This window comes from Convolutriloba macropyga, chromosome 13, assembly GCF_964194025.1.
Source record: "Convolutriloba macropyga chromosome 13, txConMacr16.3, whole genome shotgun sequence".
Classification (NCBI taxonomy): Eukaryota; Metazoa; Xenacoelomorpha; order Acoela; family Convolutidae; genus Convolutriloba; species Convolutriloba macropyga.
Window position 1 is genome coordinate 22,288,915 of NC_134480.1, and position 22,419 is coordinate 22,311,333.

The window sequence follows — 22,419 nt, forward strand, 5'->3', positions numbered from 1 at the left end:
ATGGATGTTTGTAAAGGAACCAAGTTCCTTTATATTTTATCTCCCCCCACACCCTCATTTTCCTCCCCCACCTACACTTTCGTCCTCCAAAACCCTTTCATTTCATGATTTTCATTCCCCCAACCTATTTTCGTTGAAGCTTTTTATATGTTGATTTTATTGAAGAAGTCAGAAGTGGTTGACGTTCACTTTCAATATTATTTATAGTAAGGGATTTCCCGTTTTTGACCATAACTTGTGTGCCAATGGCGCGAATTATGATGTATTTATAGAGCTTGATTTGCTACCATAGTTGCGACTTTCAGAAATACAAATATTAATGAAAAGTTGTCTTGGTATGCAAGACTTAGGCCGAAGAGCATAAACATTTCTGGCGTATCCTAGGGTCAAAAAAGGACCTTTGAAACTTGCTCGACGCAGACTGGGGAATTTTTGATTTTATAGGGGGAACTTAGACATTTGACACTTAGCACATTTTAAACTCTGGTTTTGATAACTTCACACTTTTTAATCAAAAACATCACAATCACAAATGATCCAACTGATTTTTAATCTGGCCCTAGAAGTGAAGACTGAGATGAGAGTTCTCCTGAAAAGGATGCTTGCGTGGGATGCCTAGTTACGACAGATGGGCTGGTCTTGCTTGCGGATTTGAATGTCTTCATTTCAAAGGCTGGATTTTAATAGGCGACTAGTTATCGTTGGATCAATATAGTATCTTTCCGCATTAGTTTTGAAAGGAGTAGGTCCTCCTCTAGGTGAAATTTAAAGCACCACCAACACACACATTAACTTAGGATTAGTTGCAAGACCTGGTATGCCCTTGCTACCTTAAGGTTTATAGGAACGTGAAGTTATCCCCCCACCAGTGTCAGTAGACACACACAATAGTCGAAAGTTAACCACCACAGGTTAGGGTTCCTTCTGTTGCGCTCGAGAATCAAATAGGCAACCAGACAAACATCTATTTTATCTAAGTTTGTATGAATTTCACTGATTAGTGGAAAAGTTTAACTCTATGCAACTTCTGATTAGCATCATATCTGTATCAAACATCACTTAGTGATAGCGACAAGCATAAACATAGCAATCAAACATTAAACAAAAGCATTAGCTAAGCACAGTAAGCAACAGCCTCATTTAAATAATAGGTTTAACATAACAAAAACTAGAATAGGGCTGTTACAAGGAAACATAGTGCAGTAACAGTGCAGTATAAACTTTGTAAAATAAGAAAAGTCTTCTAACACAATCAACATGCCAAACAAGTCCAAAGCATCATCAACAGCAAAGAACAGCCTCAAGCAACAACTTCAGCTGAAAGTGATAGAGTAGAACGCAGTAAAAGACCTCTTCGAAGAACAAAGCAATAGTAACGAAGGTCTAAGCATACTACGTGAAACTTTGGAAATTTTGAGGTCTCAAAAAGAGCAGTTGGACAGAAGTTGCAGTGAACTCATGAAGCTACAGCTAACAAGTGAAGAGTTGACAACACTTGCTAATGAATCTGCTGAAAGAAACATAACCATGCTGAAATGCAAACAGAGAGCAAAAGCACACAGAACGGATGCAAGTGACACTGAATCTGCTTTCAACACATCAGCAGCGCCTTCCCCTAATCTACTGAGAAAACAGTACCCTTTACGCAATAGAGCAATGAAACAAATGAAACATCAGTTGGCAAGCCGCAACAATCAGGAAACAAACAAAGCTGACTCGTCCGACTCAGAAGACCCTGATAATTCTCAACCCGTTTTTAACATTGAAGAGAGAGGAAGGAACAGAGAATTTCTCACAGGGGCCTTGAGAATAGATGAGGGCTGGCAAAATTCAATTCGATCGAGAGAAGAGAACCATGTTCGAGGACAGAACCAACATGAGAGTGAGGATAGAGCTGGGCATTTGCAACAACCACTTTCTTTTCACATCAATAGCCAAGCTGGTCCTACCATGAGCCATAGGTACACACCACAAAATCAACAACCACTGAACAGTTGTACCGGGCATGAAGTACACTATAACAACGGCTCTAACAACAACCTATACAATGGCTTCCCGAGTTTCCCGAGTTCTCCACCAGACTGGATGCAACACCAGGCACTGATGATACAGAACACAATGAGTTTGCCCAAGATATCAATTGATAATTTCACAGGTGATCCTTTGAAATGGCACCAGTGGTTCAGCTTCTTCAAAGCGACCATTCACAACAACAGTGGCCTCTCAGACGCTCAAAAAACGACATACCTCCAAAACTCTGTAACACATAAGGCAAGAGATTCCATAAGTGGATACTCATACAATGGGGACTACTACCATGAAGCTATCGCTGAACTGACCAGAAAGTTTGGCAAACCACAGCATATTGTCGCTGCATACCTAGATCAATTGGAGAAGTGGCCGAACCCAGACTGGACGAACCAAACACTTTTGTGAGCTTTTCATCCTTCTTGAGGAGACTGGTACAAACATTCAGGCTTCACAACTTTGAAGCTGACCTCAAGTCTTCAGCCGTCCTGAGAATGGCCAGAGACAAACTGAACGCTACCATGATAATCAGATGGAATCAACACACAAGAAGCCAAGCCTTGCTGCAACCTAACCTTACCCACTTTGCTGATTGGATTGACTCCTACGCAGAGGCGTGTGAGGACATCTCCCCACAACGGAACCAGAGAACCAGAGTGAACAGTTCTTCTAGAAGGGGGCCACCAGATGTGTCATGTCAACTCTGCTCACAAAACCACAACCTTGGTCGATGTCCCGAATACTTGGAAAAAACAGTGTATGACCGACAGTGTTGTGTGAGAAGGTTCAATCTCTGCCCTAACTGTCTAAGAGGTCATGAAAAGGGTCTCTGTCAATCAAAAACAAGGTGCCTTGTGGACAGATGCAATGGCTTCCATCACTCAACACTCCATAGGACAGATGCAAGGCAGATGCAACAATATGCACAACCAAATGGGAACTGGAACCAAAACTCACAAAATAACTTCAGACCCCAAACCAACCAAAACCAGTCAAACTATGGACGTAAATTTAACAATGAAAACCAAAGGCAGCAGACGAGTTCAAACTACAACCAACAGAGTGGAACTCAAAACAGACATGGTGGATCTAACAGCAGTACTTCACACAGGGGCAACTGGAACAAAAATGGTTTTCACCCTCAGCCGATGAACACGCAGAACGATAACAACAACAGACAGCAGAGTAGCAATCAACGCACTGTGGCTCAGCAGCAGGCAACTACTCCGCAACAAAACTACACCTGCAGCAACCAGCAGGAGACTTCTTGGATCAGACCGAAGATTCAGTTGCAGGCAATACCAGTAACACTTTTCAACAGAGATCTTTGCATTGAAACCTACGCATTGCTGGACAGTGGCAGTGACAATACTCAAATAACACAGAAGGTTGCTGATGCACTTCAAGTTCAACAACCAAAAGACATAACCCTACCACTAGCTTCACTTCATGGTGAACACTCAGTCAAAACAGCAGATGTCATGATCGGCATAGGAGCTTTGTACAGCAGTTGTCCTGTGATAAGAATCCCTGTGTACGCAACAGCAATGGACGAGTTTCGCATGCCAAGAGTTCAAATTGAAATGTTGAATGAGATCTGCAGAGACCATTCTCACCTCCAGAGCATAAGATTTCCAACAATCAGGGACAACCGGATCGGAATACTGATTGGAGCAGACGCATTCACAGCAACAGTTCCCAGACAGTTCACAACGGGACCCACTGGTACACCATACGGAGTCAACACTCTGCTTGGTTGGACACTGACAGGGCCCATTCCTCAGAGGTACACACAGAAGAGGGTCGGACAGTCAAACAGCACAAACATAACACTTTTCAATCATATCAAGAGACGGCAAGACGATCCAGATGAAGATCTTCTCCAGCTCTTCTGGACAATTGAAGGAGTGAACTTCAATCAGTGTTCTTCAAAGGGACAGTCTTCAGATGACAAGGAGGCGGTTTCCATCCTCAATGATACCATAAGACACATTGGTGACAGATACCAGATTGGAATTCTATGGAAGAAAGACATCACACTACCTAACAACTACTTCATGGCCAAAGTTCAGTGGCACGCTCTGCAGCAGAGGTTGGAGAGGGACACAAGCTTGAGAGACCGCTGTGAGAAAACAATCAAAAAAGATTTGGATAAAAACTACATCACAACTGCAGACCCCAGTTGCAGACACTCTGTCTGGTACCTTCCCCATCACCCAGTGATCAACAAACAGAAACCAGACAAAATCCGCAGAGTCACAAACGCTGCTTCCAAATATAAGGGACTCTCACTCAATGATGCATTGCTGACAGGGCAGGATCTACTCTGCAACCTGCATGGCCTTCTTCTCCGCTTCAGACAGTACTCAGTGGCAATCACAGCGGACATCGAGGCAATGTTCATGCAGATTGGCATCCAACCAAAAGACCAAGACTATCTCCGTTTTCTCTGGACAGAGGATGGCAATGAAAAGATCTTCAAATACAATCGACTCATTTTTGGAGCCACATGCTCACCTTCTTGTGCGATATTTGTTCTGCAGAAGTGTGCAAATGACCACAAACAAGAACATCCAGAGGCCTACACATCATTCATGCAGCAGTTCTACATGGATGATTTCATGCAGAGCTACCCTTCTGAAGAGGAGGCCCGCAGAAGTGCAGAGGAGATCAAAACGGTTTTACAAACAGGAGGATTCAATCTGACGAAGTTCTTGAGCAACAGACCAGCCGCATTAGAAAACCTACTGGAAGAAGACAAGGCGGAAATGAAAGCCCAAAGAATCCTTGGTCAGACGTGGGACCCCAAAACTGACAAGTTGATGTTTGCAAAACCTAAGTTTCTCTACACAGGACAACAGATGACCCAAAGAAAGGTTCTTTCAATGGCAGCTTCTCTGTTCGATCCAATCGGACTGATATCACCCTTTGCCATCAGATTTAGATGCAGCCTCCAAAGAATCATTAAAGAGGGAAGAAACTGGGATCAACCTGTGTCAGAATGCTACCAACAGGAACTACAGGAGTGGATGGATAAGTTCGACAACATGACTCCAATTGAAATTCCCAGATGCTTGATTCCCAGCACCAATGGAACCAATCAACTTCACACGTTCACTGATGCCTCAATGAGTGCAATTGCTGCCATAGTTTATGTGAGGACAACGAACGCCGATGGATCTTCCACATCCCGATATGTGATCAGTAAAACCAAAAGTGGCACCGATCAAGCAGTTGAGCATTCCAAAACTGGAGTTGGAAGCTGCAACACTTGGAGCAGAGCTAGCTGGGTTCTGTGAGAGCGAGATGACAACTACAATGAGTTCAAAACACTTTTGGACAGACAGCACCGCTACACTTGGTTGGATCCAATCCAAGCAAAGACAGAAAATGTACATTGCCAACAGATTAACCAAAATTCACGAGAATTCCAACCAAGAGAATTGGAGACACATCCCTGGAAAGATGAATCCCGCTGACCATGGAACACGAGGCCTCACCCCATCAGACATACCAAAGCTGTGGCTCCAACCACCGGAATTTCTGAGCAAACCTCAAGACTCTTGGAATTTTGCCGAGGACAGTGATCCCCACATATGCGCCACACAAGCGACACAACTTCAGACGCCGGTCATTGAGGTTGACAAATTTTCAACATGGAGTCGACTGCTCAACTCTACTAGAATGGTGTTCCAGGCAATAAGACGCTTCAGGGCAAAAGTTTGAACTAGAAGACAAAACGAATCACCTGAGACATCCAACACTAACACTTTTGCATCAGATGAGAACAGGGCAAGGAACTACCTCATCAAAATGTCCCAAAACGAGTTGTTCTCAGGAACAATTTCTGCACTGTTGAAGGGAGGCAATCTTGAGAAAGGAGACAAACTGATGCCCTTCACACCCTTTCTAGATGAAGACGGACTCTTGAGGGTAGGAGGAAGACTCAACAAGGCACCTCTAACCTACAATGCAAAACATCCGCTTCTTCTCCATAGCAGGAGCAAAATTGCAAGACTGTTGATTGAAAAGGCGCACCATGACTGTGGCCATCAGGGTGTGGAACATGTGAAGGCTCACCTGCAACAGACTTTCTTGATGATTGGATTGAGAAAAGTGCTGTGAAGTCTGGGGAAATACTGTTTCATTTGCAGACGATGGAGGGCAGACAATGTGAGACCCAAGATGGCCGATCTTCCTGAATTCAGATTTCCAGATGCAAACAAGCAGTACCCTTTCGTCAACACAGGAATGGACATGTTTGGACCTTTCTACATTGAGGACAAGAGAGAGGGCACCCAGATGCACTACGTCTGCTTGTTCACATGCCTGGTCACCAGAGCTGTCCACCTAGAAGTATGCCAGGACCTCTCAACTGATTGTCTTCTCATGACAATCCGCAGATTTGTCTCACGACGTGGATACCCTGACCTCATTGTAAGTGACAATGGCAAAAACTTCATTGGAGCCAACCAAGCAATGAAGTTAAAGTTCCAGAGAAGCTACAAGCCAGACAATGAGTACATCAGACTGCAATTGGCTCAACAGAACATTCAGTGGACTTTCAACCCTCCATTGGCACCACACTTCGGAGGAGTCTGGGAGAGGCTGATACAGACCGCGAAGAGGAGTCTACTAATAGTGCTGGGCAGTCGGAAACTAACACTCTCAGTTTTCCAGACAGTTGTGGCAGAGGCCGAGGCAATTTTGAACTCCAGGCCATTAACTCATGTGGGCTGCAGCATCTCAGATGAGGGACCACTTACTCCGAATCACTTCCTCCTTCGCCGACCTCACAGGTGTTTGAAACCTCTTGTGAACAGCAACCAGCGGTTCTCCACTAAGGACTTCAAGTTGACGCAGACACTACTTGATCACTACTGGAGCAGGTTGCTGAAGGAATATGTTCCTGAGCTCAACAAGAGAACGAAGTGGCAAGGATCACATGATGAGCTGGATGAAGGTGACATTGTGTGGGTGCTCAAGGAGTTCACACCCAGAGGCATCTGGCCTCTTGGGAAGATTGTGAAAGCACACAGAGGTTCAGACGGGATAGCCAGGAGTTTCGACATCCAGACGGCTACAGGAATGGTACAAAGACCAGCAGTAACCCTAAGCCGTGTGTTCCCACAATCGTCAGGTGCGCCGGAGGGTCACTGAAACAAGTTCGTCGAAACACACACACACTCACACACACACAAAACTCAATGTCGGAATGAAAACTTTTTGCTTTATTGTGTTTACATTTTCATATCAAATGCTTGCTTTTGTTGCCGGGAGTGTAAAGGAACCAAGTTCCTTTATATTTTATCTCCCCCCACACCCTCATTTTCCTCCCCCCACCTACACTTTCGTCCTCCAAAACCCTTTCATTTCATGATTTTCATTCCCCCAACCTATTTTCGTTGAAGCTTTTTATATGTTGATTTTATTGAAGAAGTCAGAAGTGGTTGACGTTCACTTTCAATATTATTTATAGTAAGGGATTTCCCGTTTTTGACCATAACTTGTGTGCCAATGGCGCGAATTATGATCTATTTATAGAGCTTGATTTGCTACCATAGTTGCGACTTTCAGAAATACAAATATTAATGAAAAGTTGTCTTGGTATGCAAGACTTAGGCCGAAGAGCATAAACAATGTTTAATGTACAAAAATGCATTACTAACGGGCCCTGAATTGCTAGATTATGAGCTGAGTAATAACTTATTTAAGAAGCTTTGGACAGCATGTTTAGAGGGAAAATGGTATTAACAGAAAACTTATTTGTTGTTTCGTTGCCTTTGTCCCGTTCCAAAGTAGCTCAATGTTTAACGACCATTTTTCCAAGATTAAAGGATCCATAGTGCTGTGGCTTGTTCACTGGGATTGAAGTTGGAGGCTGAGTGTGCAAGCCCGCCAGAGGAAAGAATTTATACCCGGGCCGAGGAATTTGGCCAAAATTATATAAGATCAGCGGCAACTAGCGTTGACAAGTCGGAAAATTCACCGCAATTTTCTTACATAATTTTGCGTTGAATGCGTTGAATTTAAAGACAAAAATTCAACGCATTCAGCGCAAAATTATGTAAGAAATGGCGGTGAATTTTCCAACTTGTCAACGCTAGTTGCCGCTGATCTTACATATTTAGCGTTGAATTTAGCGTAGATCTTACATAATTAGCGTTGAATTTAGCGTAGATCTTACATATTTTTGCGTTGAATTTAGCGTTGATCTTACAAAAAATCAACGCGTAGAACTCTGGGTATGGGACTCAAACCACTGACCTCCTGTTTACTTGTCGCCTCTTCTACCTTTGCGCCACCGTACCTTGTTTTCCTTAAGAGCCGCAATCCTTATAAAGCGTAGATCTTACATATTTTGCGTTGAATTTAGCGTAGATCTTACATATTTTGCGTTGATTTTAGCGTAGACCTTACATATTTTGCATTGAATTTAGCGTAGAACTTGCATATATTTCGTTGAATTTGGCCTAGATCTTACATATTTTTTGTTGAATTTAGCCGAGATCTTACATAATTTCAACGTATTCAACGCATTTATCATGTGAGAAGTACTGGGAAAAATTTAATTTTTTTTTAAGTTTTGAAAAAAATTTGAATTCCCAAATTGCCTGAAATGGTTTTTGCACCGTAGGACAGCAAATGGTTATTTTTTGCTGACTTCATTTTTCTCAATTGTGCAGTATAGGGGTCGAAACAGTAAAAAATTAATTTTTCGAAAAAAAACTTGAAAAATTTGAAATCTTCAAATGGTCTGAATTGGATTTTGCACTATAAAAGAGCACTAAAAAGATTTTTTTCTGACTTCTTGTTACTCACCTTTGGAGTATCGGGTTCGAAAGTGTGAAAAAATTAATTTTTCGAAAAAAAAACTTGAAAAAATTTTGAAATCGTAAAATGGTCTGAAACGGATTTTGCACTATAAAAGAGCACTAAAAAGTGATTTTCCTCACCTGTGCAGTATAGGGTCGAAACAGTTAAAAAATTAACTTTTTGAAAAATTAACTTTTTGGAACTCTCAATTGGATTTTGCACTATAAAAGAGCACTAAAAATGATTTTTCTTTGATTTCACGTTTCTCACCTTTGCAGCATAGGGGTCGAAACAGTGAAAATGATTTTTCGAAAAAAAACCTGGAAAAGTTTTGAAGTCGTAAAATGGTCTCAAATGGATTTTGAACTATAAAAGAGCACTAAAAAGTGGTTTTTTTGCTGACTTCGCTTTTCTCACTTGTGAAGTATCGGGGTCGAAACAGTGAAAAAATTGAATTTTTGAAGAAAAAACTTGAAAAACTTTTGAAATCATAAAGTGGTCTGAAATGGAATTCAAAAAATTCAACCTTAAATTTGTAAGATCTAAGCCAAAATTCTACGCAAAATATGTAAGATTGGTGTTGAAAGCGTTGAATTTATGGGAGATCTACGCTAAATACAACGCTAAAAATGTAAGATCTACGCTAAAATTCAACGCTAAATATGTAAGATCTACGCCAAAATTCAACGCAAAATTATGTAAGATTGGCGTTGAGGCGTTGAATGCGTTGAATTCATGTAAGATCTACAATAAATTCAACGCTAAATGTGTAAGATCTACGCTAAAATTCAACGCTAAATATGTAAGATCTACGCCAAATTTCAACGCAAAATATGTAAGATTGGCGTTGAATGCGTTGAATTTATGTAAGATCTACGCTAAATTCAACGCTAAATATGTAAGATCTAGGCTAAAATTCAACGCTAAATATGTAAGATCTACGCCAAAATTCAACGCAAAATTATGTAAGATTGGCGTTGAATGCGTTGAATTTATGTAAGATCTACGCTAAAATCAACGCTAAATATGTAAGATCTACGCTAAAATTCAACGCTAAATATGTAAGATCTACGCCAAAAATCAACGCAAAATTATGCAAGATTGGCGTTGAATGCGTTGAATTTATGTAAGATCTACGCTCAAGCGTAGATCTTACATAAATTCAACGCATTCAACGCCAATCTTACATAATTTTGCGGTTTTTAGCGTTGACACCTCGGCCCGGGTATGGAAATAACTCATCCAATTAGTATGGTGTAAGGTTCTAACATCTGCTCTGGCTGTTTCTTTCCTTTTCTTTCCTAACTCAGTACGTACGTTAAGAAGTTCTTTTCGCTGCACGACAAAAGGGAAACAAGAACCCCTTTCACAACCTTATTCCTAATTTTCCTATTTGGATATAGCGTTTTTTATTTTCTTTCGTTGGGTGTTTAGAGTTATAAAGACAATAGCCTACCAATGAAGAAGATGAAATTGTACATTGAAGCAGGAACTACCTGAGATTGATCCTGGACCCTGTGTAACAAAAGCGAGAATCTTGGTACAAGATCATTGTCCCTAGAGATAAGTCCACAAGATTTTTTTGTCCTATGACCTCCAGATATATTTTTTCTGTATGCCCTCCAAAAATCTGTTCTTTATCTTCGGTGTTCCACGACGACAATGCGCTTTCAATAAAAGAAGGCGGCTCGTTAATGTGCGTTCGCAGATGATGTTCCGACCCGCGCTCATCTACATTTTTGAGTTAAATACCTTTTGACCAACATTTTTGACAAAGAGATAATCAAACGACGAGATCTTTACAACGAGATCTGCCAATAAAAAGACTACGAGAAAAACAACAACAAAAAAGCAAAAACAAAAACAAAAATCAATATCTAAAAAGCACTTCGTAACAACGTCAAATTACAATCAGGCAAAACCCTAACGACACAGATTTTCTTTTTCCTAATTCAAACAACAGATGGGATTTATCTTAATGACACCCGGCAACAAGTCATAAAAAAGAAGAAATATTGATGCGATATTAAAAAACCAATCAACATTCGTTAAACCAAATAATTTCAAAAGTATTGAAAATCATTAAAAATCATTAGCTTTTAGCAAAATAATTATTGATAATTTTGTTAAAAAGTCAGAATGAAAACAATAGGTTCTCTCTTTGGTTAGACTAAGCCATAGGAACGGACTAACGATGTCGAAAAGCTCAAAAAAAAAACGAACAACAAATTACAAACATTGCGAAAACACAAATTAGTGAAGCCATTACAATCATTAGCTATTATCTGAATATTACGTCTTTTATTTCATTTTTTGAATGTACTAATTCAACTAAAAAGATTCTGAATGAACGAATAAGTTCAATCGGGCCACATTTGAAAATCATTGTTATTACGCGATTGTGCTAAAGGAAGAGAAAAAGAAACACAAATACACCACTCACATAACTTTATGAAAACGCATATTGTAAAACAAACAAAACATAAGTAATGTCATGATATCAGTAAACAAGTTAATTTTTTAAATACAAGGAATTTTACTGGACTTCTGAATGATGAGAATAAGTTACAAGTTGACGAAAAGAACAACAAACTGAAAAAAATGAAAAATCCTGAAAAACCTTTAAAATGTTTAGTATCCTAAACTTTAAGACTATTCGCTATAAACTGACTGCTTCGGGTAAAATAATTCATTCAATCGCCAATTACAAGCTTATGAGAACGATCTCCATTTTATGGCTACCTAAAGAAAGAATTAAAAGAACAGGCAAAAACAGCAAACTAAAAAAAAAGAGCTATGTCGAAGCCATTAAAAAATGAACTTTTCAGTAAAAACTTTTCTACTGTCATTTGAATTCCTAACGACTATGGGATCGTTCTTTTTAACAATTTGACTCCAATAAATCGATAAACATAAACAAATACATTAAAACCACGAAATTTTAGAGAAAACCCGTAGTCACAACGCCATTAAATACAATAGCTCTCAAAGAAAGCTAATAAATACGCCAGCTTACGCTTAGATGAGACCAAAAGACGTTTGTCATTCGCAAGTCGTCAATAAGACTTCACGATAAGTCATTAACTATGAAAACAACAACAACAAAAACAGGCAAAAATCCAAAAATTGAGTAGAAAAGTGTGAGAAGAAAGTGTCGAAGCCATATCAACCATAAGCTTTTCTGTGAAAATTTTATGAATAATCCATTGAAAGTTATTTCTAAGCCAATGCAACTGTCAATATTAGGATAATGGGTTAGGATTCCAAAAGTAACCAAAATTACAAAAAATTTATTTAAAAATTTTTCAAAAAATTATGAAAACCTGTGCATCGAATTCATAACACCAATAGCTGGAATATAAAACGGCTGACTAAATTAATTTTGGTTCAAGTAGAACTGAAGGGGAACCGGTGATTACTGAGACTGACATACAGTTCACGAAAATATGCTTAAGACCAGTTGATGTTAAATAAATTTCTCGAAAAATCATTTTTAAAGTCTCAACAGCCATTAAATTAAATTGTTTTTAACGGAAGTCAATAAATACGCTCAGTTATGACTTGATTGGAAGACAACAATACTTGTCAAACATAGGTTATCAATAAGACATCACACTAAGTCTTATGACTATGGAAACAACAACAAATACTGGCAAAAACCAAAAAATCAGCAGAAAAGTGCGAGAAGAAAGTGTCGCGGCCATTTAAACCATAAGTCTTTCTCTGAAAACTTTATCCATGATCCATAGAAAATGTTCACTATGCCAATGGGAGATATTAGTATCTGGATAATGTGATAAGATTTCAAGAGGATCCAATATTACAAAAATATCCAAAAAATTTTTTGAAAATTTTTTAAATCTTGTTGCAGTGAAGTCATATAACAAATAGTTAGAAGATAAAACTTTTAGCCAGATTAATTTGGTTACAGTGGAAAGGAGGAGGGTCCTGTCATTACTGAGACTGACTTACAATTCACGAATAGAAGTTTATGTTGTGCTAATGTTAAAAAAATTCGCGAAAAATCAGTTTTAAAGTCATAACAGCCATTAGCTGTCCAGTCAAAGCTCTAGATAGCTTCACTTTGTGCTCATTTTGGAAACTATTGCACTTTTTGTCAACAAGTTTAAGCCATAGGACTCCACAAGTTTAGTAAAACTTCAAATAGAAAATCAAAATTTCATTCAAAATTACGAGTCGGAGCCAAAAAAAACACAATTGATTCTTTGAAAACGAATTTTTTGTTAGTACACATTCCTATGAGTACACTTAGAATTTTTTTGATAGTACACTTTCCTATGAGACCAGAACTAGTCTTTTTATCGCCTTTGGTTCGGGTATTAGGAACTCAAAATAGATTGAATTTGTGGCGTGAAATGGAATTTTGAATTAATATTTTTATTAAAAGTTCCTAATTTGAAGAAAAATTGTATTAAAAGTGAACAAAACCATGCCAAATATCCCGTTGTTCTCACAAAACTTCAACCTTCGATAACTCCTCGAAACAAACGAAATTAAAAAAAATCTTTTTAGTTTCTTTTTTTACGCTGGACGAGCTTTTTAATGATACCACTCACAATTATCCACGATGAATATATCGATCGGCCAAAATTGAATGAACAAAAAAACCCATTTGAGTATATATTTCCTCCCCCCACAAGTGGAGTCGGAACAAATATAATTTAAACAACTTAGTGTCAATTATTGACGTAGGGATTGGAGACACGCGGAAATTGAACGTGAGATCCTTGGCACCTGAAGCGCTAATACAAAAAAGTTCAGATAAATTTACCTTAACGGAGTTAAGATAAGTAGTTGTTAAGGCAAAGTTAAGGTATAGTTTACCTTAACTTTACCGTAACTGGAGTTACGGTAAAAATTTACCTTAACTTTATTAAGGTAAAATTACCTGAAATTATTTTAATTTTCTTTTGTAAGGTTCTTCTGTAAAATTACCAAAAAAGTTAGGCATGCATATCAAAAATAGACACGTCCTTATAGTCCTCTTCGATTATGAACAGATGAACAAGAATATTCAAAGAAACTGATCCGAAAACCTGAACTTTTTTTCAAAGCGAAAAACGTAAGTGGTAAATTTCTTCAGCCTTCCCATCCTTTAAAAACCTTTCTATAGCATAAGGGCACTCCTACTGAATATAAAACGTGATTTAAAACCCAAACATTTGTGTCCAATTTTTTTTACTCTAATCAATTTTTCTGGAGCCTAAACAGAAAGTTTCATATCAGCTTTACCATCGATAACCTCTTTGAAAGACTCGTTTCCCGAAAAATGATAAATGATCATTTTAATGTTTCACTCTGTCCAAATAATGTGAATAGCTTGGTATGCACTTTAAAAGGTCAAAAAAGGGCCTCCAGTAATTTTCAGGTTTTCAAATATAATGTTTTAGACAATTTTTCTTGAATTGAGACGTTCCATTGACTCCAGTCACAAAAAATGTTATATATGGCTCAAGTACAAAACAAACCGATTTGCAGTAGTAGGTTAAGCAGAACCATACGCCTAAAAGACGTAAAAACGATGATCTTAGGTTTTGCGTAGCAACAAAATATCGTTTTATGATTGAATGGGTAAAAGGCAATGACTACCTGTTAAATTTCAGCTATTTCTGAAAGTTTTTATGAAAAGCGCACTTAGCGCTCATACAGAAAAACTTATACACAGAATTGAGTGAGAATTAAGAAACTGCCACTTATTGACCTTTAAGGCACGTTTCTAAAGTTAAAGCTTCTCATGAATACGTTTAGAAATTTTCTTCATTGTGTTGTGTACACTGGAAATACCTTAATTTTTCAGGTAATTTCACTTGAAAATTTTTCCTGAATTGGTTCAGGTAGTTTTGCCTTGCCTGAACTTTACCTTATGACACCTTAACTCACCTTAAGTTTACCCTAGTTTCGTTAGTTTTTACCTGGAATTTACCTGAAAAATTAAGGGGGCATCACTTGAACTTTTACCTGAACAAACCTTAACTTACCTTAAAAACACCTCAAATTTTTAGCTTAATTTTTCAGTTTAAAGTTCAGTTTAAAATTAAGGTATTTTTAGGGCCATTTCCAGGTATTTTAAAGGTATTTTTACGTTAAATTTTAAGGTGATTTCTGCAAGTTTTTAAGGTAAGTTCCGGTAATTTTAGCTTCTCTGTTTAGGTGTGTTTTTCAGGTAAATTTAAGGAATATTCAGGTAAAAATTTAGGTGGTGCCATCTTAGTTTTTCAGGCAATTTTCAGGTAAATTTAAGGTAAGCTCAGGTAAGGCAAAAGTACCTGAACCTTTCAGGTAAGTGAAGGCGTATTTCAGGTAAATTAACCTGAAACTTTTTAGGTGCGTATCACTAAAAATCCGGCCCTAGAGATAAGTTGGCGAGATTGTTTTGAATATATAAACTTCAGTTAATTATTAAGGGCCTCTGTGAACACGAAATCCAATTTCGTGAAACTCAGTCTTTCATGCAGACATTGGATTTCAATTTAGAAAAAGAAATACATGACTCAATTTTAAGCATTGACGCAGCTATCGGCGATAATCAGAGAGTGAATGACGACCTCTCGCAATAAAGAAGAATAAGAAGTTAAGAAGTTTACGATAAGAAGTTTTTATATACGATCTATGGATTTTCAAAATAGATTTTGTGATTATTTTAGGAAAATTTCCTTATTAAAAAAACTAAAAACCCTTGATTTAAATCTTGATTCAGGGAAAAGAGATGGCCTCAAAGTGAATCATACTAGACAACTGTCCCTTGACAGATTATAATCCTCTCAAATATTAAATATCAAAGATATTGAAACTTTTTCTGTGCCACAAAAACAAAATTCCTTTAAGATGTCGTTGTTTTGTTTTAACATTTCAAGAGCACATTTTTAAGCAGAGCAAAATTTACGCCGCTAGAGGACTGGTATTAGGTTATACGGAAACCGGTGTGCTTGCTGACAACCCCAATACCAGACTCCAGTCCCATCTCTGGTATCATGCAGGAATAAATAGCAGTTGGTTAAAAATTTGGTTAAATTAGATGTTTGGGCCTATTTTAGTTTATCAATATAATATTCAACTAAGTTTTAAGGCCGCCTTGTTCGCGATGTAAATTTCTCTCTCAAAGTAGAAATAATAGAAAGGACTGTATTTTGAGACGGTTAATATACTTGTCTAATTGTCCAATACAAGTTATAGCGGCATAAGATATAAAGTTAAACAAAGCGTGTGTAATATTTGAATGGATATATGCTCACTAAATATCAATGAAAGCAAAACTAAATATTTTGAAATGATGTATAAACTTTAGAGCCTTTATCGTAATAATCAACAAAATCCCCTTTTAAGTTAACTGCATTCAGTTTTTTGATTCAAATACAACCTTTCGCACAGGAAACATAAATACTTGAATAAATTTAATACTGGCAAATATATGAAGAAAGTGTACGTAAATTGACCAAATATGATTGAAACCAATAAAATAGCACTATACTAGCGGAGTTCTGAGTACACAATTAAAAAACAAGTACAGTTAGGGTAATATGAACTAAATAACTAGTTTTCACAATTTCAGCTATGTCCAAATTGGGGCTAAAATATACAGTTTTTTGATAATAACTCAGAAACTAAGAAAGATATCAAAAATTTCGTGAGTCGATAGAAGTTTCAAGATATACACGGTGAGTGAAAATGAAGGTTCTATCTTAAAGGGTTGAAGTGCGGCTCCATTATAAATTCTATGAGCAATCTTAATAGATGGGGAAAATTTTCAAATATAAATAGCGCCCACACTAATGATTAAAAATTGAGGAAACTTGGCAGTGACTAGCACTAGTCTACACTTTAGCACATAAAAAATATTGAACTAAATCGGACATGTAGTTCCTTAGATAATGAGCTTTTGAATGTCAGACAGCAACATAGCCGGCCCTATTTTGATTCGAGCAAGATACTCTCAAATGCGGTCAATATCTAATGAAATAAGTTTAACTAATGGTCATAAATAAGTTTTTTTAGCAGTTTTGATTGTTGCCATTCTAGCTGTTTTATCGTCTCCTTCATGAAGCTTTTGATTGCTGGCTAAAGGATAGTTGAAGTAGCTCTCTTTCTCATCAATCATCCAGACTAAGTCTCCCACTTTGATGTTCTCGCCTGATTCAGTTCTCCACTTTGCTCTGCGTTGGAGTGCTGGTAGATATTTGCTCATCCACCGCTTCCAAACGGCTTTCAATTGCTCGCTGATGTGTCGGAACATTTTCCGATATGAAGCTCTGTTATCGCTAAATACAGAAATGGGCCATGACAAGTTCGCCCCTCTAACAAGGAAATGATCCGGTGTTATCGTGTCCAAATCTTCAAAATCGTTACTAACCGCTGTTAAGGTCAATTATTGAGTAGTTGTTCTGCTATGCAAATTACTGTCGAGAGATTTTCCTCTTTCAAAATTTCTTTGCCCAAAATTTTGAAAATCGGCTTCTGCTCGATTTCACTAATGACTCCTCCCATGCGCCACCGAAATGTGGAGCTGCAGGGGGATTGAAAATCCATTTTATTCCGTTTTGGTGCTAAATTGCGCTGCATTTCAGAATGGTTCATTTCTTTGAAGGCCGCCTTCAATTCGTTCGCTGCGCCTACAAAGTTAGTTCCGTTGTCAAAAATTACCGTTTTCGGTTTTCTTTTTCTCGCTATGAGCCGATGAACTGCGTCTAAGCAAGACTGTGTGTCTAATGTTTGAACAATCTCCATATGCAATGCTCTGACGCTAAGACACGTGAATGGACAAATCCATCATTTCTCTGTTCTTCGGAAAAGTTTAATTGAAAACGATCAAAAGTAGTCTACTCCGATGTTTGTAAATGGCGTTACGTTATCTTCTATTCTGACTAATGATAAATATGTCTTCACTGGCATCGATGTTTTGCTTCTCTTCAATTTACAGTGTAGACATTGGTGTTTAACCGATCTCAGTGCGTTTCTTAGAACAGTTACCCAAAGCTTTCTTTGAATTTCAGCTCTAATAAGTTCAACACCTTGGTGATGGTTGTGTTTATTCTGAAATTCGAGACATATTTTAACTTCAGGGATTCAACTTTACTGTTGCTTTTGACAGAGTCTCCTTTCTTCAACGACGCCATTTCCTTTGTGTAACTTTCTCTCTGCACTAACTCCTATATTCGATTCTCTGCTTGTTCAAGCAATTCGTGGGTTATTTCTTTTTTCGCGTTTTTCTATTCTCGCAACCAGATTTCTCAGTCTTCTGAAGTTACTGAATCGTTTCCAGTCAATTGGAGCTGATTTTTCGTTCGAATTACTGGCAAAAATTTGTTCTTGCCCAGGAACTACTCCTTCTTGCTCCCAATTTTCTGTTCCGTTAATTTCGCTCTTCAGACAATCCTGTCTGTTTATCCAGTCACTTTGCATCAGTTCGTTAATGGAGAGACCTCTCGTTCTCAGATCAGCTGGGTTGTCAACTTCAGCTGTATGTCTCCACTGATCAGCTGTTTAACTAGGATTCCTGCTGCCCGGTTAGCAACCAAACTAGGCTGTTTTTTGTTACTACTATGCAACCATTGTAATGCAGTAGTTGAACCACAAATAGATTGACGCAAACGAAATTCGATGTTCTTTCAATATTAAATCTTTAAAACTTTTTGCTGTAACTGCTGCCATTAACCCTAATTTTGGTATAGAATGGTGCTTCATTAGAGCCATTCTTGTTTTTCCAAAAATGAACCTTATTAGTCTATCGCCGTTTGGTTTTTTAATTACAACGTAATTACAACATCTTCCGACGCGTCTCCAAAGACGTGTAGCTGAACTCTGTCACAAGACTCCTGATTGTACCATCTTGGAACGGATAATTGTTTTGGGTTACTCCATTCTTGCACCCACTTGTTAAACTCAGTGTTTATGTCCTCGGCTATCGGCGAGTCCCATCTTTGACCTGGTGTCTGCCAGATTCGTTTCATTAACATCCTGCCTCGCATGACAAATGGTGCCATGAAATCCAGAGGATCAAACACTTGCGACACTGTTGACAAAACTTGTCTTTGCGTTCAATTCGTTTTCTGCAGGAACTCTTGGTCCTTCCGAACAGTTAACAGATCATTGACTGCTATCCGTTCAAGTCCCAAGACCTTAGGGTTGTCTTAGCTTTCTATTGATGTAATTTCACTATTTTCAAATACTTCCTCGAAATTAGAGAACCATTTTGTGAGGTTGAAGCCTTTTTTTGCTAGCAATGATTTCAGTTCTTGGATTACTTCAGATGCTTGTTCAGTTGTGTGAACCGAGAGAAGCATATCGTCCACATAAAAGTTATCCATTACTACTTGCGATGCAATAGGATGTTCCATTCCAAACAGTTTTGCACACTGCTGCAGGGCATAACTTGCACATGTTGGAGATGTCTTCGCTCCAAAAATGTGCCGGTTGTACTGATAGCGCGTCAGTTTTCGACTCATTTTTCGCTAATCTTTGTTCGAGCGATCTTAGTTGTCAGAGGGCTGAAGAAATATTACAATCAACTTTTTGTTCTTTTCCAGTATAAAGCATTTGAACTTCGGTACCTTCTGGTAGCTTTAACGTTGTTTTCTCTATTTTTTCAAGAGGTTTTAATCTTCAATTGTTCTGCTGTTTACTTGAACTGTTTTACCGTAGGATTCGATTTCCCACCGCTTTCTTACAATTTCTGTTAGCTCTTGATTCTCTTGGCTATCGTTGCTCAGGAAACTGCTCGCTGTCTTTTCACTATTTGGCAGTGGACCACTTAATGTCCGGCCTAATAGAAATTTTGCTGCACATGGAGAATTATTTCCACAATATTTGTACTCTAAAGGTTTTGTTAGGGAACAAGCATCTTGACCAAGAATCGCTTTTACGTCTTTCAAGTCAATTTTCTTTGGACTTATGCACGATAAATGAGGATAACGTTTACTTAGCTCGATTATATTGTAAACCGAGGTTTCAACTACAAGATATTTATAACTACTGGCTATTATTTTTTACCGCCTCGCTGATTTCATCGGCCGGCCCAATCTTAACCGGTACTTTCAAACAGTCGATTGAGTTCGTTCCATGAATCCCGGTCACTGACATCGAAGTATTTCTTCCTACACGACCTAGAGATTGTATCAATTCTTTGTCTATCCAAGTTTGAGATGGTGTCGGAAACAGCTTTAGTTTCGAAAAAAACTTCCCTCTTCAGCGTCAGCCTAGATGCGCAACGGTGAAACTTGGAGGAGACCAAGCTGTCTCATTTGCCAGGTTGCTTTCACTTGTTTGATCCGGTGACTGGATTAGCTTGTGTGTCACAGTTTGTCTGTTGTGTAACATGCGATCGTAATTTCCTTCACAGCCGTCTATTCCGCATTTGAGTTTCGATTTGCAATCTCTGGCGCGATACTTTCACGTCAAGCATTTGAAACAGAGGTAAGCTTGTGTCACCTTTTCTGTCAGCGTTCCGTGATAGAGAGCTTTTTGAATTTATCACAATTCCCAAGCGGATGTTCTCCGTCGTCGAGAGGGCATTTCTGAAATCTTATCTCCCTATTGTTAGTAAAAGTGGAGTTTTCTGGTTGATCTCTACTTGATCTGACGCTATTTTGTTTTCCTCTATACGAATGCTCTGGAATTGCTTTGTTGCTGCAGATTTCATTCGCTCTTGAACTAAAGATTTTTCTTGTAGCCATTCGTTCAATTCAATCAAGTTTTGCAGTTTCGACCTATGCGACGCTGTTTCAATGTGTGCAAACCATCTGCGTTTTATGTCTACCGGTAGTTTATTAACCATCATGTCTAGATTACTTGATGAAAAAAAATTGTTGCTGTAACCGAATTGTTGCAGAACGTTTACAAAGTTTCCGACTGTGCCAACAAAAATAACAAAACTCGCAGTATCGTACGGCCGTAATTTTGGATGGTTTTGAATTTAAGTCAATTGCGATCCTATTATCAAGTGCGGCTGACCGAATTTACGCTCAAGTGTTTTCCAAGCCGTGTCGTACAAAACGCCCGAATAACCCATACCAGCCAGCGCTCTTTTTGCCGACCCCGTCAGCAGCGTTTTAAATGCGTCATTTTTTGTCGTCTGATATGGTACTAAGATCGACTGTCGACAGAAACATGCCCCTCCATTCTGGCCAATCAAGGGGATCGCCATTATATTCTCTTAACTTAAGTTTTGGTAACGTGCAATTAACCGCATAATTTACTGGGTAGATATCATACTGGTTAAAGCCGTGTTTTGGACTTGATTGCGAAGTATCAGAAATCTCAAACTTACTATGCTGCCCTTGGTTTGAGCTCACCGTTCCCGGAAGGTGTCTGACTGGAGCACTGCCAAACACGTCATCTCTCCAAGAGTTGCCTTGTCACATCAGTGACCCCAAACAGACAGCTGTTACTGTATTTCCGTTAAAATGAGGCTGCTACATCGTTTGCATTTTGTTTATTGTCAACCTGTGCTTGAATAAGTTTTCTGTTTTCGCACAAATAGTCTTCGTCGTCACTGCAGCTGATATTGCCAAATAATTCTCCGCTGTCTGGCAAAACTGTCCTTTCCAAATTTTCAGGATGAAGTCCGTCTTATTCGTCGGTGTTTATTTCGAGTTTCAACATTTCGAGTGACTTCTGCTTCTCGAGTTGTCTCAATTGCTCGTAAGTCTCTCGAGCTTGTCTTTACTGTTCAATTTTCAACTTCTGCACCTGATATACAAGTCTCAGTTGCACTTGTTGTTTTCTTTCAGCTCGCTCTTCTTCTTTGTGTTTCATTTCCTCTTCCGTTGAAACATCGGGCAAGACATCTTTCGATTTTGTCTGATTGGTTTGTGTCTCCTGTTTTGTCCTGTTTCCTCCTCGGCTCCATTTACCGATGAAACGAATAAAGGTGTTGGTTATTTGACAAAGTTCACTGACTTTGTCGTCTCCAGTGACTTCTTCTTCTGGTGCCACAATACCAGAAGCTCTTTGCTTTTCAAAGACAAGTTTCTTTGTTTCTCATGCAGATCTGCTTTATGCTTTGGTGAGACCCGTGTGCTGTAATGTTTCATCTCTTCCACCATTTTCAAGTCGAGGGCAAGATATTTATCAAGATTGGTTTTGATGCTCTTTGCTCTACTTAGTTTAGAGCCAAATTATCTTCTGAGTTCTGCTCTTCTCATTTGAAGATCATTAAATTTCTCAATGTAATCCTTCGCCAATTTGATAATGATTTTCCAGATGTTCCACCGCTTCGAAATCAGTCGACCAATGAGATATATTACCACTGCGGGCTCCAGATGGACTTTGTTGCTTTCTTTTAAACATTTTCCATGTTGTCCGGGTCAGCGGACCAATTGTTTTGGCCTATCTTAGGTTATCAATATAATATTCAACTAAGTTTTAAGGCCGCCTTGTTCGCGATGTAAATTTCTCTCTCAAAGTAGAAATAATAGAAAGGACTGTATTTTGAGACGGTTAATATACTTGTCTAATTGTCCAATACAAGTTATAGCGGCATAAGATATAAAGTTAAACAAAGCGTGTGTAATATTTGAATGGATATATGCTCACTAAATATCAATGAAAGCAAAACTAAAT

The 22,419-nt window shown here is 38.5% G+C and overlaps 4 protein-coding genes across 6 annotated transcripts in view; 3 read left to right on the top strand and 1 right to left on the bottom strand.

The window, feature by feature from the left end:
- LOC142351789 (putative ATP-dependent RNA helicase DDX46) overlaps window positions 1-22,419 on the bottom strand; it is a 513,331-nt gene that overhangs the window by 455,563 nt on the left and 35,349 nt on the right. The gene's annotated exons all lie outside the window — the stretch shown is intronic.
- Window positions 2,523-5,327, top strand: LOC142351661 (uncharacterized). Its single transcript, XM_075403803.1, has one exon. It carries the CDS (start codon window positions 2,523-2,525, stop codon window positions 5,325-5,327), a length of 2,805 nt encoding a protein of 934 aa, XP_075259918.1.
- Window positions 5,335-5,754, top strand: LOC142351662 (uncharacterized). Its single transcript, XM_075403804.1, has one exon. The coding sequence runs from the start codon at window positions 5,335-5,337 to the stop codon at window positions 5,752-5,754; it is 420 nt and encodes a 139-aa protein (XP_075259919.1).
- LOC142351663 (uncharacterized) lies at window positions 6,214-7,188 on the top strand. Its single transcript, XM_075403805.1, has one exon. It carries the CDS (start codon window positions 6,214-6,216, stop codon window positions 7,186-7,188), a length of 975 nt encoding a protein of 324 aa, XP_075259920.1.

What these genes read in the sequence shown, in the direction of transcription:
- LOC142351661 (XM_075403803.1), top strand. Translation starts at nt 2,523, where the DNA reads ATGGCCAGAGACAAACTGAACGCTACCATGATAATCAGATGGAATCAA.
- LOC142351662 (XM_075403804.1), top strand. Translation starts at nt 5,335, where the DNA reads ATGACAACTACAATGAGTTCAAAACACTTTTGGACAGACAGCACCGCT.
- LOC142351663 (XM_075403805.1), top strand. Translation starts at nt 6,214, where the DNA reads ATGGCCGATCTTCCTGAATTCAGATTTCCAGATGCAAACAAGCAGTAC.